Here is a 17040-nt window from a genome sequence, read left to right on the forward strand (position 1 = left end):
GTCTTCGTCTCCTATCTGATACTGAATTCCTTTATGGTAGGAACAGAGTAATTCATACTTGGATGGTCATCACCTAAAGCAATGCATGATACATAGTGGATACGCAATAGAAATATGTTGAATGAATGAGTGAATGTCAAGGATGAATTTTAAAGAACCAATAGAAATAGAGATAGATAGAGTTATAGATATAGATATTTACTCTCCAGTTTATTTTGTTGGCATAGCTCAACAAAATAATTTATTATTGGTACCAGCTAATGGAAGAAATTTTCACATATTCAGGTATGAGGAAATCATTCTGGCTTACATATGGTTTGGCTTGAACTTTATGCTACCTAGAAAAGTCTGTCTTATGGCCTGTCAAACATGCATTATACATCTGCTTTAGCCATTAAAGAAAGAATGCATGTAAAAATCAAAATGGAGTAACTGTGGTTCACGTATTCAAAATCGAGCCACGTGGCTATTGTGGATGTGGTTTCAGACACGTTCCTGCATCACTGAGAACTTGAATTTTCTGCACTGTATCAAACTCAAAGACACCTCCAGCCATTTTCAAAACACTATCTGCTAGCAGCTGCCAGCTGCAACCTTGTGGTCTCAAGGTCTCCCCTTGTAACTATGCAACCATCTCAGACCCCAACCAATCCTTGCTCAACAAGCACCCTTACTTCTTGCCAGTTTCAATCCCAATTCTGGACAAATAACTTATGTAATTTTGAGGGTTTTGCCTATAAAAGCCTCCCCCATTTTGTAGTCTGGCAGAACACAGTTCAAGTGCTTCTTGAATCTGTGTCTTCCAGGCTATAGTCCTCAGTCTGGCTCAAATAAAACTCTCTTCTATTCCTTGATATAAATTGTTTATTGCTTATTTGCATTGACATTAAAAAGAGTGAAACCAGAGTTCCAGCCCCACCAGGGTTACCCTTTTGGCAACTGGTATGAGCAACAGCACAACTGTTATTCTCTTTCTGGCTACAGCTGTGGCTATGCAATAGATGGAAATGGACACAAGCTTCTTCTGCACAAGAGAACTCTGGATGTCTGCCTGAAACTTTGGTTATGTTTGAGGAAGCCACAGCTCTGGCTGAAAACTAAAATGAAGACCCACTGGAAGATCCAAATCTTCATTTGAACATTGAGGAATTAAACAAAGGGCTTATGGTGAAAAGTGAAGAACTCTATGACTCTCTCATGAATTGCCACTGGCAGCCTCTAGATAGAGTTCACACTAAAATCCCAGATGAGACCCCCAAGAAGCAAGATGTTCATTAAGCTACCCAACTATCATATTAACAGTATCCTGTTTTGTTATTATTTTTGAAAAAAAAATGTATCCTTCCAGGAATGTACTGAACTCTGTATGTAAATACAAATTTCCGGGACTTATATGTGATCGACATGAAACAGCATACTGTAAATAAACTTTACCAGCACACCTACACACAAAATATACCTTGAATATATATTAAATAAAGAATATAAATATAAAATATATGTATAAATATAGAGAGAATATATCTATATTTATACATGAATAAATAGGTAGATAGATTGATTGATTCAGCCTGTGAATGGATGCATGTGATTTTATGGGTTTATAACTTTCAATAGCCAATGTATACTGATCAGGTAACCCATCTCAGAAATGGCCATGACCGCCATAAAATTGTGAAATGTGAGTTACAATGTTTTTGATGTTCCCACCCTTCTGATGGCTTCTCCTTCACACCTGGGCTGTTGCAAGGACCTATTTTCCAAGGACTGAACCTCCTAAGCCTCCTATTCCATTGCCCTCCTCAGGACTATTAGATCCACTGATTTGGTCCTGCAAATCAGTTTTCCATTGCGATCACTCAGTCATGTAGAATTGGTTTCCATCCTGCTCCCCATACAAACCTCAGCAGCAACTTGACTACTCTCTCATGGTGGCTTTTGTACCTTCCCAGGTAAATGACAGTACTTTTAACTGTGAGAATGGGATTAGCAGAAACCACAAGGTCTACCTGCCCTTTTTATCAGAGTAACTGATTTCAACAGTGCCGCTGTTTCATGATCTAACTCAAAAAAGTGACTAGTGGTGTGACTTTGGGGCCAAGTAAGAGGGGAGTTAGGGTAAATTTTGTTACTGTTGGGTTATTCTGGCAGTCTAGTGAGGTAGATTTGATAATCGAGACCTCCTAGAACAGCATAAATGCCCCTGAGCAAACCTAGCTTCTCAACAAATAAAGTTCTTGGAGGCGTCTTCTGTGGTTACCTCTTGCTTAGTATTTCAGGTATAAGCTCCTCCACTAGGAAATCAAAGTTCCCAGGGTCTGACCCCACTCAATCTGCTCAAATTTAATCCATGTAGTTTTTATAGCACGAAACATCTTCTTCTTTCATTCTTGTCTCCACCCCCTTTGACATCAATTGTTTTCCAGCCAGTCCTTCTGGATTAACTACACATCTCTAGGAAAATTTCCCTGCCTACTCTAGTCCATATTAAACCCTTTCTCTGACCTTTCAGTGCATTTCTAGATTATATACACACTTCTTGCTATGCAAGCAAAATTTTTCTTCCAAAGTGGAAACTCACAGGAGCAATCATCAATCTTATAAAAGATCATAATTCTTATAAAAATTGCAGCATTTCTATTTTTATTCACAGGAAGAATAAGATCCAGGGTCACTTTCTTAATATTTATATGTATTCCTGAATAAACGTTCTGTATAGATTTGAAATTTATTACACGACTGTAATCAATTTCTGAAGCAACAGCAAATTGCATCATTAGCTCTGCATATTTAACTTAGTGTTCAGAGGCTGTGGATATTAGGGAGAACTGGTAGTAACACTCAAAATACATTCAGAACCCAATTTTGTATGTGATACGCTTTCTTTAAAAATTTAAAGCTAAAATACTATTTTTGAGACAAGTACAGGACACAGGAGTACACACTGTACAGATAACCTACATCAAATGATTGCTGAGAATACAGGGATAATTCCAGAACTTGACTTTCTGTGCCTTAGAGTGGACTCCTGAAAGGCGACAAATGGAATCTTATATAAGTATACAAATAGAAAGCACATAGAAACAAGCACGTACAACGTGACATTTCCAGCTCTAAGGCAGCACAAGGCATGTGTTATATCTCTTTTGTATATCCTGCAATCGAGCGATTAAAAAATCTTCTCTTGCGACTCTGTGCAAGGAGGCACTTGGGTAGTTCGGTGCGTCCGGAAGGACCACGGCAGAGTTGAAAGTTCCTCCCGGCAGCTGTGCACAGCAGGACAATTTGATTGGAGTCTGGGGCAGGGTCAGGGTCTGACTGGTCACAATTAGGGCCAGAGATTATTGGCAGTCAACTGCCCGGAAGGAAATGTGGTCTGGAACTACTCTGGTGCTTTGGAAAATGGAAAGAAAGTGGAAAGGGGAACCCAGGTTACCCAGGCGACTCCACCACTTTCTGATTGTACCCACTTAGCATAGGCGGGCAGGAAAACAACCAAATGAAAAACATTTCCAGGGGTGAACCCCAAAGGTCAATCTCTGGCTGTGCGGGACAATGGGGGTCGGGCCTCCTCTTCCAAAGGGATGAAGTAGTCTTAATGAAGAGACATTTTCTCCACGAAGATTCTAAACCCCAGCGGGTTCCACAAACTCCGGGGCAACGAAGCTACTAGCAGGGGCCAGGGGGGAGGGGGTGTCGCTCTGTGAATCGCTACCCCGGGACCCGGGACCCGGCCCCCGGCCCCCGAACGGCAGCCGCGCCCCTCCAGCCCCGCGCGCGGCGCCGCCGCCGCGCTGCGCCCCCGCCCGCGCCCCCGCCGAACCGCGGCGCGCACGGCCCGGCCCGAGCGCGCACCCGGCACACAGGCGTCGTGGCGCTCCGAGAGCTCAGACCGCGACCGCTGCTGGTCTGGGAGACCGAGTCCTGCCCGCCCGACATGCGCCTCGGCTAGCGGCTCCCGGGCCCGCGAGCACCACGCGTCCACCCCTAGGTTATTTCTGTCCTTCTCTCTCTCTCTCTCTCTCTCTCTCTCTCTCTCTCTCTCTCCCTCTCCCCCCGCCTCTCTCTCTCTCTCTCTCTCTCTCTCTGTCTCTCTCTCTCTCTCTCTCACACACACACACACGCTCGCGCGCACACACAGCCTCGCACCAGTCTATACACTGGTGGAGAGAACATTTCCTTCGCGTCCCCTCCCTCTCCATCCAGACACGCCGAGGAGCCGCGCGGTGGGAGCCCGCGGATCGTCTGGAAATGCGAATCCTAAAGCGCTTTCTCGCCTGTATTCAGCTCCTCTGTGTTTGCCGCCTGGGTGAGTGTTAAGACCTCGGCGGGGTTTCCCCTGCGGGATCGTTTGGGACACGGGAGGGGGGATTTCAGAGCTTTCGGTACTTGCTGCCGCGCCGCCATCTAGCAAGGAGGCAAGAGGGACAGCGGACTGGGGAGCCCCCACCGTGTCGCGGCGGCACGACGGGGTGTCGGCAGCGTGGGAGAACGCGCCCCCTCCCCACCTCGCACCTCCGCCACAGTTCACCTGCCCGCGGGGATGCTGCTCCCGCGGCCAGGAGAGGGGGGCTTGCCCGTCACGCTTCTTGTCCTCGCAGCTCTTCTCCTCCTCTTTGCAAAGTGTGGGAAAGAGCCTTTTAGATATACATAAAAAGATAAATACACCCTTGGTGCGGGGCTACGTATTGTATCGCATTCTTGCTGTTTAGTTCATGCTACGGATATTTATGGGCTTGAATGAGGAATACACGTGTCTGATGCGAATTAAACACACACACACACACACACACACACACACACGCACACACACGCCCGAAAGGTAGTAACAGGAACAGGCACCAACCTGACTTTTCAGTGTTTTCAGTACTTTTAATTTAGTCACATTCAAGTCTGGGCAGTTACTTTAAAAAAAAGTTTCAATCAGAATTTCTGTCAACATTCTGCCACTGCTGCCAAAGTCAGAGGAGAGCTGCAGGTTGATATAGGTATTCAGGGATTCATCTTTTACCCACCACCTTCCAGGTTACACATTTAATACTGAAACTGTCTCCTGAAAGAGCCAGTTAGAATCTTTACCTGGGATGCAGATTCAAGTGTTCCGGGCATTTTCTGGAAGGATTGTAAGACTGGATTTTTGTATTCTATTAAAGAAATGTCTTTTTTTCCTTCATGAAGATGTGCTATTACGATGGCATATAATAGGTTTGGAGCCATTAACCCGAAAGTTAGAAAATGTACCTCTGTTTGTGAGCACACATATTTTACTCTTTACAGTTAGAGGATCCTAATAGATTGTTCATAATAAAGTAGATATTAACCTATAGTTTTATCCAATAGATGGTGCTGCTCTTGGCACAGTAACCTTTACAAAAAGAAATCATTTCTGTGTTGTAACTAATGGGCATTGCATTGCTATATGGTGATAATTGCCAATAGCCTGCCAGGTATATGCACATAATTTAAATTCTAAAAGCTTTATGAAAGTGCTCAGAGATGGTGTGACACACACGGTTGACATTTACGAAGTGCGAGGAATCTGGTCCTGGTTTTCTCTAAAACCATACAATTGATTCTGGAGAGGGGAAGACATTTTTTAAAAGTACTGTGGTCATCAAATACATACCTGTTGAATTTATGTTTCTGTTATAGATCTGTTTTAATAACAAAGCCAGGTCCTCTTGGTACTTAGATTATTATTTAAAGAAAATCTCACTGTAGTATAAAAATAAACCAGAGAATACTGATTTGCATGCCACCTAAACCACATTCCCTGTGTATATGGTGAAATTTTAAAATTAAGATATAATTTGCATGGCATACAATTCATCTTTTTAAATTGTTCAGTTCAGTGGGTTTTAGTATATTCACAAAACTGTGCAACCATCACCACTATCTAATTATAGGACATTTTAATCACCCCCAAAAGAAACTCCATGAACAGTCATTCCTCATTCTCTCTGACCCTAGCCCTGGCAGTCACTAATCTACTTTCTTTTTCTATAGATGTGTCTCTTCTGAGCATTTATATAAATAGAATTGTGTGATACGTAGCCTCTGGTGTCTGGCTTCATTCATGTAGCATAATGTTTTCAAGATTCATCCATGTTGTAGCATGTATCAGTACCTCATTCCTTTTGGGTGGAATGCTATTCCATTTCAATACACCATGTATTGCAAAGGCTTTTCTCAATAAAGCATTGTTAGTAGCCTGTTGCTTGGGGTTTATAGATTTCAGTTTATTGGACATTTTCTTTAATGTGTTGATGATGTAAAATTTAACTGGAAAGGATTAAATGAATTGTTTAGGAGTATCGCAAGTTTATATGATGATATTGAACGTGAGCTTGTATTAGAACTCAGAATGTGGGTTTTTTGAGACTGGCAGGTGAATACTTTTGTATCCCTTCCCATTTTAACACAGTTGGCCTTTTACTTTGTTGCCTGCAGACTGACCTAGGGGCCTTGGCTACCTCAGATGGAATGAATACCTGATCTCAGATAGGACATTTTGAAAAACTGAGGCACATTATCTACCAATGAAAAATTCAGTCTCCACTTCAATTATTTTACTCTCAACATCTACTGTTGTATTTGTGAATGTGTTTACTACTCATTCTCAGTATCTTTGGAGCCAATGAGTTGAGCTGGCACATATAATAGATGCTCAGGAAAGGTCCGCCCACTGAGACTTGCTATGCAGGATGACAGCTCTGATACAATTTGAATGTTAGGCTGCCATCCTTACCATTATCCAGAAACAAGATGTAGAATTCACTAAGGTGTTCATTGTTAGCAATGTCATAATGACCTTATCACTTTTTGTGTCCAAAATGTCCTGATGATTTTGAACTGGACATAGGGACCAATTGCTTCTTTCAAGTAACTCTCCAAACACAAAAATCCTCATTCGATTATTTGGAGTGAAACAAATTCTTCCTTTCCACATTACTGCTAGGGATCACTAGAAACTAAAGAAGAACATTATGGGTTTTTGGGGGGAGGGGGTTAAATCTATCTGTGAGTTCATCCACTTGGATCATCATATCAAGGTTAGCCTGAGGCCTCAAATGTTTTTGCCAGAATTAGCTAGATCACAGTTCTTCACGTTTAGGGTACGTCAGAGGCACCAGGAGGGCTTGTTAAAGCACAGATTGTGGGGTCTACCCTGAAGAGTTTTGATTCAGTAGTTCTGGGGTGGGGCTGAGAATCTCAGTGTCTAACAAATTCCCAGGATATGCAGATGCTGCTGGTGTAGGCCCACATTTTGACAACTGCTGAGCTAGTTTGACATTTAAGTGTCAATAAAGTTTCTGGATTATTAACAAGTTTTTACCATGGACTTGATTTCTGATACCTGACTTAATATTAATTTTAAAAATCACATGAGGAACACAACATTTACTGTTATTCAGCTGAAGGAGTCAGAGAGGCAGAAAATAAAGATGACTCCAAGAGAATTCCCTAAGTGAATTTGAACCTTCTCTAAAATAATTGAGAGGTTTTTTCTACTAGGTGGAGAACTAATGTAATGACTGTATAACTCTAGTTATTATTTAATTGTGACCCACTGAACAGGTAATGGGAAAATCTGCCGTGGCTTCCTGTAAGGAGGCTTAACTATGAGTCATAGAGGAGACGTAGGTGTTTTAAGAACTTTTAAGGAGGAATAGTTTCTTTCAACTAATGAGAATTCAGGATCCTTTTTTTTTCTTTTGAATTTTATTTTATTTACTTTTTTATAAGCAGGTTCTTATTAGTTATCCATTTTATACATATTAATGTATATATGTCAGTTTCAGGATCTTTGAATTGAGTTACAGTCATGCAAGTTATGCTGAACTAATATGTTTAAATATTACTGTTAAATTTGTAATGAATCAAATTCTGAACTTTTAAGTCATGTATTATTGCTTTAAAGGACACATTAACTACAAATTTTACCCAATTCCTCTGCAAGAATTAATTGCTTAATTTATCTTGAGTATGAAATCAGTAGAATCCAGTATGTTGTGACTCTCAGCTTGGTCTGTTTACCTTCCGAAGACAAATTGTAACCAGGAATAGAAAATATTCATGCCTTTTCCCTCCAAATAATAACTAGTCTCCATTCAGAAAATTAATTACTTTTGATTTGCAGAATAGGAATTTTCTTTCTTTCATCTCTCTCTCCTTTTTATGTAGACTATAGCTGCTTCCACTCAGGGAAGTTTGCCAGGATAAATCATTTCATTGATGAATTCATTTGTGCTGTCATGTCTGCATGAGACATTTGGGAACTTGTTGAAAATTTCTTGTGGGAATTTTGCTTCTGGCAAAAATTCAGGTTTTTCTGGAAGCATGCACTGCATTTCCTCATTCCCCTGACTCCAAGGAGATTTGAGTTTTGTCTAACCTGGTAGCGTTGCTTGACCACTCATTTGCCAACTGTTTAGACTGTAGTATGGAAATGGAACCCCCTCATTCAGGACCAGAGGACCTCAGAGGAAGGCCTTGATTAAGGAGATGAGCTTGTGTTTTGTTTCCATTTACCATCTACTCAGTGCTTGCCAGGTGCAGACCCACTGCTGGACATTTTATGTACATTTTCTCATTTCATTCTCCCCAAAAGTGTTTCAGATAGGTGTTTCATTTTACACATGTTTCAGCTGAGGGAACTGAGGCACAGAGAAGTTAGATGACTTACCTAAAATCGCACAGCCTGTTTCATTCTATATGTTCCTTCTGACTCTCAAGCCTGAGCCTTTTCCTCCTTTCATTCCTGGGAGATGAATTTGCTGTTTGGAATATACTAGCTCATTTCACATGAGATGTGATGCTACATTTCACGTTCCCATTTGCTTTCTTGCAGATATCCATTCATGATTTTTCCCATGTGCTCCCATATTACTTTTTTCCCCCTTTTCTTTTTTAAAAAAATTAAGGCATAATTTATCTTTTCTAGAGTACCATCTGGAAAGTTTTGACAAATACATATAGTCAGGTAACAACCACCATGATCCAGATGTAGAATATTCCCATCTGTACTGTTTTTTTTTGTGTGTGTGTGTGGTATGCGGGCCTTTCACTGTTGTGGCCTCTCCCGCTGCGGAGCACAGGCTCCAGACGCGCAGGCTCAGCGGCCATGGCTCACGGGTCCAGCCGCTCTGCGGCATGTGGGATCCTCCTGGACCGGGGCACGAACCCGTGTCCCCTGCATTGGCAGGCGGACTCTCAACCACTGCGCCACCAGGGAAGCCCCCATCCATACTGTTTTAACTACTCTTCCATTACAGGTTTCCTAAGTGCCCAGCATCTGCTAGGCACTAATAGTTAAGCAGTGCATCACCATACAGAGTGCTAATACTCATGATGCCTACAATCCAACAGATCTGAATCATTGCCTACATTGAAACCCCCTTTAAATCTCACTTTGAAGATGTTTTCTTCTTTTAGAACTAGTTGAAAATAACAGTCTTTCCCAAATATCTCTTAATGTGTTAAATATCTTAACTTTTAAATATTTTTGAATGTTTCCCACTTCATCAAGAAGGCCATTGGTAAAAGTCAGAACCAATTTAAACGTAACATATGCACGTTTCGATTGTGCTTTAACTTTTAGTGTCTTGTTGGGTGTAATTCCTGGCAGCAACCACAGGTTACAGAAGGAAACCAGTTTTTATCTGTGTTTTTAATTCTTCAGAGGCATGTATAACATATGTATAGGAATTAAGGGAAAAATTATTTGATCATATGGCACAGTCTTAAAACACTTATATTTTAGAACTGTGCTGTGCAGTGCCACGGCCACTATGCGTATGTGGCTATTTAATTTCAAATTTATTTAATACATTGATTCAGTTCCTCATTCACACCAGCCATATTTCAAGTGCTCAGTCAGCACATGTGACTAGTGGCTGCTGCATGGGGCAGTGCACACATAGAACATTTATATCACTGCAGAAAGTCTATTAAACAGTGCTGTTTTAGAATCAATAGCTGGTAAAGTATTGATTGATAGTACTGATGAGAAGTCAACTCAACTAAAAAGACTCCTAGAGTCATTAAAATTATTTGAAGTATCGATGTATGTTGGTTATTTTTGGCCTGTGTTGTGTCAGCCATACAAAACTCACAGAGATGTTCTGGTGGCCTGAGGTAGAGCAGCAATAGATGAAGAAAGTTAAATGGCCACTTCGTGGCCTTTAGAGACTGGGGTTGAATGGATGAGATTAGCTGCTGGTCCAGGAGTGAGAGCTCCCACAACTCATTTTCTGTACCTGTTCTAGCATTCACTATGTTGCTTTGCAATGTCTCTGTCTCTCTCCCCAATTAGACGAGCTCTTTGAGGGCAAAGACTGTATGTATTTCATTCAACCTTGGACTTAGCATTCTTGGACTTAGCACCTATAGTAGGTGCTTAATAAATCTTTAATACAGTACTGTGAAGCTTCTTAGATAGCAGTAGGTTTTTGCTGTTGCGATCAGCCAGTTTATTCTGGCCTTTCCTTCTTTTGATTCTAATCTCAATTCGAGAGTTAGGTCACCATTGACCTCTAGCCATCCATCTTTAATGCCACTTCTGGCACCAGACCTTTGCTTTCTTTGATTCTCCCAGAAATGCACTTAAGCATCACCTAGATCCTATCTGTGCATGAAAAATATAGTCCCCATGATAGCTACTGCATGTGCAGTGGCAGGAGCAGTTTTGAGTGAACATTTAATTCTAGATGAGTTGGCAGCCATGAAGCTTGAATATGTCCCGGGGGCAGGGCATTAAGCCAGTGTGTATGTGTGTATATAAGTGCACGTGCACATGCAAGCATGCTTCCCTGTTAGGGAGAGGAGGGCAGTGGGCATGGGGGATGGTCAGTAATGATAAATGAAGTATCTTGATACCACGAAGACAGTATTTTTAGTCAATCAGAAGCCATCATGTTGGATTAAGTGCTCTGTAGTCAAGCTGGCCATGAGAGGTAGTGGCCCAAGTCAGTTCTGGAAAGCAGATAAATGACAGGAAGTGCACTTACATTATGTGGATATTCATGCTTTTGGAATTTGTCTGAAGTTTTATCATTAATCTCAGAGATGAGGTACTGCATGTGGCTCAGCCCTGCACATAGCAGATGTTCAACAAATATTTGAATTTAGTTAAATTCAGATGGAACAGGGCAGGGGATGAGTTAGAAATTTTCGCAGGAGTTAAAAACAGAAACAAGATTTGCTCTTCGATTAGGATCTTTGCTTTATTTTCTTCTCACTCACCTTCCTTTCTTTTATTGGTTTCTATTTGCTTTTCACCTCACTTCCTTTAATCACAAGTTTAAGATTTAAAAAAAATTCAAAATTGCTCAGCATTGTGATGAAGATTATGATAGGAAGAAGATTGACACTATTTGATACCATTATTTTAAAATATTTTTGATGTGTTAATATAATTTGGGGAGCTTTGTAGTTAACATAATTTTAAAAGTATGTGTTAACATATATTTCTGCCTAAAAATTCTAATGTGTTAAAATGGGAAGATTATCTTTTTTTTTTGCTTCTGATACTTATGCAGATATTAGAGTACATGTGATTGTTCAGAGTCCTGGTTAATGTGAACTTTCTGGTCTCATTCAATAAGCGTGAATTAATTTATGTACACATTGACAAAAGATAAATTTTTTACAAATTCCTTGGAAATGTAGTCTTTATACATTTGGAAGGAATAATTTATTAATTAGCAAGAAAGAAGGATTTTCTGTTAAAATATTCATAACAATGTCCACAGGTACCTTTCTATTCTTGGAGCATGATTCTATCCTTCTTTTTCTCTGCCTTCCCCATCTACTCCATAATTTTTCTGTTCTTTCACTGTCACTGACTAACTGCTTATTTCTTTTTTTTTTTTTTTTTTTTTGCGGTATGCGGGCCTCTCACCGTTATGGCCTCTCCCGTTGCGGAGCACAGGCTCCGGACGTGCAGGCTCAGCGGCCATGGCTCACAGGCCCAGCTGCTCCGCGGCATATGGGATCCTCCCGGCCCGGGGCACGAACCCGTGTCCCCTGCATCGGCAGGCGGACCCTCAACCACTGCGCCACCAGGGAAACCCTAACTGCTTATTTCTTGATGTCTAGAGCTCTAACATATTTACTTTAAGATGGGTCTTGATACTAGACCTTTCCTCTGAACTGGTTAACTCAGTACCTTGAGTAGGAATAAAAGAAAATGTTGCTGTTTAAAATGACCTCTTTTTGCAGAGATCCTGGTCACCACCCAAGTCCTGCTTGTGTGCTTGGAATAACAAAATGCTGGCCAGATATAAGGAACTTTCTGGATTTTCTCAAAGTTTTCAGTCACCTGGTCATCAGATTAAAAATATTTCTGTAAAGACGTTCTTACCCTTGCATTCTCACACATTTTCTTGAATAGGGTAATAAGGGTGGCACCTCACCTGGCACACAGAATTGTGCAGAATCTTGGTCTGCCCACTGGTGTGTTTTGCACATGTGATACCCTTGTCCTGTTTGTTTCAGTGTGACGTTAGGTTGATAACCATTGATCTCGGTTAGTGGTTCTCAATCCTGGCTGCACTTTGAAATTAGCTAGTGTTGTGGATTGAACGTTTGTATCCCCCCAACATTCCTATGTTGAAGTCCTAACCCCCAATGTGATGGTACTTAGAGGTGGGACCTTGGGGAGGTAATTAGCTTTAGATGAAATCATGAAAGTGGAATCCCCTTGATGGGGTTAATGTTCTTACAAGAAGAGAAAGAGAGACCAGAACTCTATTTCTTTCTTTTCTGATGTGAAAACACAGAGAGAAGGCAGATGTCTGTAAGCCAGGAGGAGCGCTTTCTCCAGGAACCAAATCTGCTAGCCCCTGGATCTTGGACTTCTCAGTCTCTAAAACTGTGAGAATAAATGTTTAAGCCATCCAGTCTATGGTATTGTTTTTATAGCAGCCTGAGCTGACTATCTACCAGGGGAACTTTTAAAACATACCGATGTCTGGGCCCTACCCTGGATCAAGTACATGTGTGGGTGTGGGCCCCAGACGTGAGCATTTTCTTAAAACTCCCCAGGTGATTACAGAGTACAGCCAGCATTTAAAACGACAGATCTAGGTCAACCTTGTGATACTACTAATCTTAGTTCATTTTTCTTAAGGTAGATATATTGGCAAGTTTCATGCCATTCTAAAACAAAGCTAGTACCACAGGACAAAGGCCCTGGAAAACTTTCCATCCCTCTCTCCTCTTCTTAAGGCAGTTTCAGTTTCAGAGTAACCCTAGAAGGAGGAGTATGGACTATAATGGTTGACCTCATAGTCTTTGAAAGCCAGAGGAACTTCAGGAGGCCAGACAGTCTTGGAGTTGGTCCAAAGATTCAAGTCTATCAGCAGATGGGAGGATTACTGAACCACTCTGAGGTGGGAGACACAAGTGCATTTATCAGGACATGGGCACATAATATCTTTCATTTTGTCAATGATACATATTCTTACTGTTCCCTTGTCTTGTTTATTTTCTTTCTCCATGCATAATTTGTTCTAGTCATAGTTATTATTTTCTGTTATGTAGTAGATACAAGATTTAGCTGTATTTTTTCATTTCAGCAATTTATTTTGTGTGTGTGTTTTTAAAATTACATTTTTATTATTGACCAGGTGTTGGCTATTTGTTTTTACTGTATTTGAAAAGCACTAATAGCTCTGCTTAAAAGTTAACAAAGAACTTTTTTAGATGGCCCAAACAACTATTTTAATATTCTTAATCATTAAATAGTGAGAACACAAGCACACAATTCACTGACTCTTTATTGAGCACCTTGTTTGTGATAAATATTCTCCTAGAGAGAATATTCCTCTAGTGGTCTGCTAAGCCTTTGCAAGAGAGAAAGATCCATACGTAAGTAGCTCTCATACATGGCAGAGTTAGCAGAATATGAAAGCGTGAGTTGTGAGTAGGCTAAATTCACCTCTGGGAACATTTCTAAGAGGAGATGGGTTGGATGGAGACCCTGGATGGAGGAGGGTAGGTCTTCAAGGGCCACTGTTGAGGGGAAGGGTATTAGTGGCAAAAAAGATGGCATACACAGAAGCAAGGAATAAGATCGAGAATGTGGTGTTTAGAGGGAGGAAAAAAATTAGGAGGGATTTGTATTAGTGGAAAAGTTTCAAATAGTAGGTAGGATTTCCAATGGCTAATTGAAGGGTTTGGAGTTTGGAATTTATCCAGTATATTATGAGGAGCTAGTGGAGGGTTTTGAGCAGTGGAATGACTCGAGTAGATCTCTTTACTTTAGGAAGGTAACTCCAGTATATCAGAGTGTGGATGGATTGGAGGAGAGTGAGACTGGGAATCAGGAAGCTCAGTTAAAAGGCTATTACACTGTGTCAAAGTGGAAATTGGATAGATCATCTGGAGGTATAATAATACCATCCTCTTTAAATAGTACTTTAATGTTTAAAAGTATTTTCAAATACATTGCCTCATATGATATAAGTGTAATTAGTATAATTGCTAGGACTTGGTGCCATTCTCTGGAGAGTGAGTCATTGGTGGTCCTCAAGGGAACGTCCTCCCTGGGAAGGTGAAGATGTAGCAAGGACCATATAGAATCAGAGAAATATCCAGGAAGGTAAAGTGGAGGCAGCAAATACATACAGAATTTGATAATTAGAAGGGAAGAAAAGAAGAGAGAGAAATAGAGGAAGGTAGCATGAAGACTGCTTATGTGTTGAATGGTAGAACTCCAAATTTGTTACCTCAAGACATAGGAATTGACGGTAAACATTTCCTCTGAACTGATTAACTCAGTGCTTTGAGAAGTAACAAGAAGAAATGGTGCTGCTTAAAATGATCTATCTTTATCGATTTTAGTAGAGATCGTAGTCACAACTCTTAAAAAAGCTTTTTTGTTTTCTTAAGGATAGGAAGGATTTGAGTATATTAACAGTGTCAGGTTAATTTTATCAAGTCTTACCAAAACTCTTTACTTCATTCACCTTGAAAATCCTTGTATTTGTCCTCTTTAAAATGAGCACAGGTATATTGGACATTTCAGTCAGCTGTCTGCCAATAAGTAGGCTTTCTTAACATCCATGATTTCAGATTGCTTGAAGGCTATCATATTCCTACCACATAAGCTAATACCTTTGTATATTGCTTGCAGCTTGTGTTTTACATAAAAACAGTGCAATGGAAGATGATCCATAGAATAAGCTTCCCAGAATTTGTTTTAAAATTGATTTGATCAAGTTTTTTCTTTTAATTCATTCAATAGGACTTTATCTACTGTTTGTCTCTTAAGATATATTAAGGATGCACAAAGTTGTAAATTAATGAATCATTAAGTTTCAGAAAGGGATAAAGCAGCTCTCAGGGATAGAAGTGTAAGCATATTTGCTTGTGTAATGAAGAAACATAGCTATATTATGCTATATGAGTTGGATGCAAGACTTTTGTATTTAAGAAATATGACTGAATGAATTCTTCATGAGTAATACTTGGTTATGGTCAAGTTTCCTTTGATGGTTTTCAGAGTGGGGAAATAACATGTAATATGCATATATAGAAAATATATTTATATAAGTACTTTATGCATAAATATATGTAATATGCATATATTATATATTGTGTAGATATGCATATATGTACACAATAAATGAATAAGTATACATATATATATATATCCATGTATTCCTGCTTCTCAAAACTGATATTGCCTTATTTTGAGCATTAAAAGATTACATCCTATGGGGAAATCATTAAGTTTAATGATGAGAATTGTCCTGGATATTTTCAGCCTGACTTTTCCTGCCTCCAGCATAAAGAAAGGAGAGGAAGAAGGTCTGCCTTTTCCTGTGACCTGAATACACTGCTGTTCTTCGCCAAAGGGGTTGAGTCCGGTTGAGATCAATGGAACTCGTTCTCCCAGGTCCTCACTGAACAGCCACTGTGTGCTTATCACTGTGCTTGACTTTAATCGTTTTTCTCTTTGAGGAGTTAATCTGGTTACCGATATAAAATGAACCCTGGTGGGAGCATACCAGAATAGAGAATCATGAAATACATGTTAGATTGTATAAATCAGGTTTTAAGTCCGTGGAAAGTCATAAAAAAAGAGACAAAATAAAGATGTGAATTCATTTTAAAAATGTCTCTGAGCATATGAGCAGCAGTTCTTCTTTTTGAACGTTTCATTCAGTAATTTAGGCATCGTTTGTGTCCCCTTCAATATTCTACTCTACCACATTCAAAATGATAGTGTAAGTAGCAAAATATATGGACAAAATGTGCAGGTTAAAACACTCTTCTTGTATGTTCTTACTGCTGAGAAAATGTCACATAATTTCCATGGTTAAGTCTGTCCCAATTTGAGGCTAAATTTTTGGTGGTGGCAGCTGCTATTTTGTGACAAAGGTAAGCTCTTGGTGCTAAAATTTCAAAGAATGAGTTGATATGCATATGATTCTTGGCTAAACGTCTATCAGAATGGGGCAAGAATTTTGGACATAGATAGCAATGCTCTCTGCAAAACGGGTTCCTGGAAAGAAGCACAAAGAATGAAATCATTTTTAATTAGCCAGTATGGCTAGTACATGTTGCCCTTAAATCCTTTACAATACAGCACAATCTGGGCATCATCCATCTCACAAGAGAATATCCCATAATGCTTCTCTCTTGCCTGTGATTGCAACTTATTTTCTTCCTAACTTTTCATTATATTTTAGCTATTTAGTATTCTTGGCAGAAGTCAGGAACACACAAGATGCTTCTTTGTTCCTCAATAATGTATTCAGAATTTTACACCAACCTCTCCACCCCCTGCCAAAACAATTAAACATCCGTAGGGAAGTATTCCCGTTCTCTACTGGTGGGAGCTTTTCAAGGTGACTGGTTTCTCCTCTCTCCCCTCTCCTCGCCCCCCACATGTCCACATTTTAAAATTAGAATTTTACAGTGTCTATTTGAAAAAATAAAACAACTGTTAGTTTTTACAAACATGATGAGAGATTACGTTATATTAGACACAGTGGCATTCAGGCAAGTGAAGATAAGAAAACACTTAGC

At 40.1% G+C, this 17040-nt stretch overlaps 1 protein-coding gene across 6 annotated transcripts in view; it reads left to right on the forward strand.

The window, feature by feature from the left end:
• Positions 1-4251: 4251 nt before the first annotated feature.
• The window catches only part of PTPRZ1 (protein tyrosine phosphatase receptor type Z1), a gene marked incomplete at both ends in the record, with an annotated part of 166958 nt that continues 154169 nt past the window's right edge, over positions 4252-17040 (forward strand). For all 6 annotated transcript variants that reach the window (XM_079710934.1, XM_079710935.1, XM_079710936.1 and 3 more), the window contains one exon: positions 4252-4309. In XM_079710934.1, the coding sequence (XP_079567060.1) occupies positions 4252-4309 (58 nt within the window). The remainder of the gene's footprint in view (positions 4310-17040) is intronic.

Source organism: Hyperoodon ampullatus (genome assembly GCF_949752795.1).
Source record: "Hyperoodon ampullatus genome assembly, chromosome: 9".
Lineage (NCBI taxonomy): Eukaryota > Metazoa > Chordata > Mammalia > Artiodactyla > Ziphiidae > Hyperoodon > Hyperoodon ampullatus.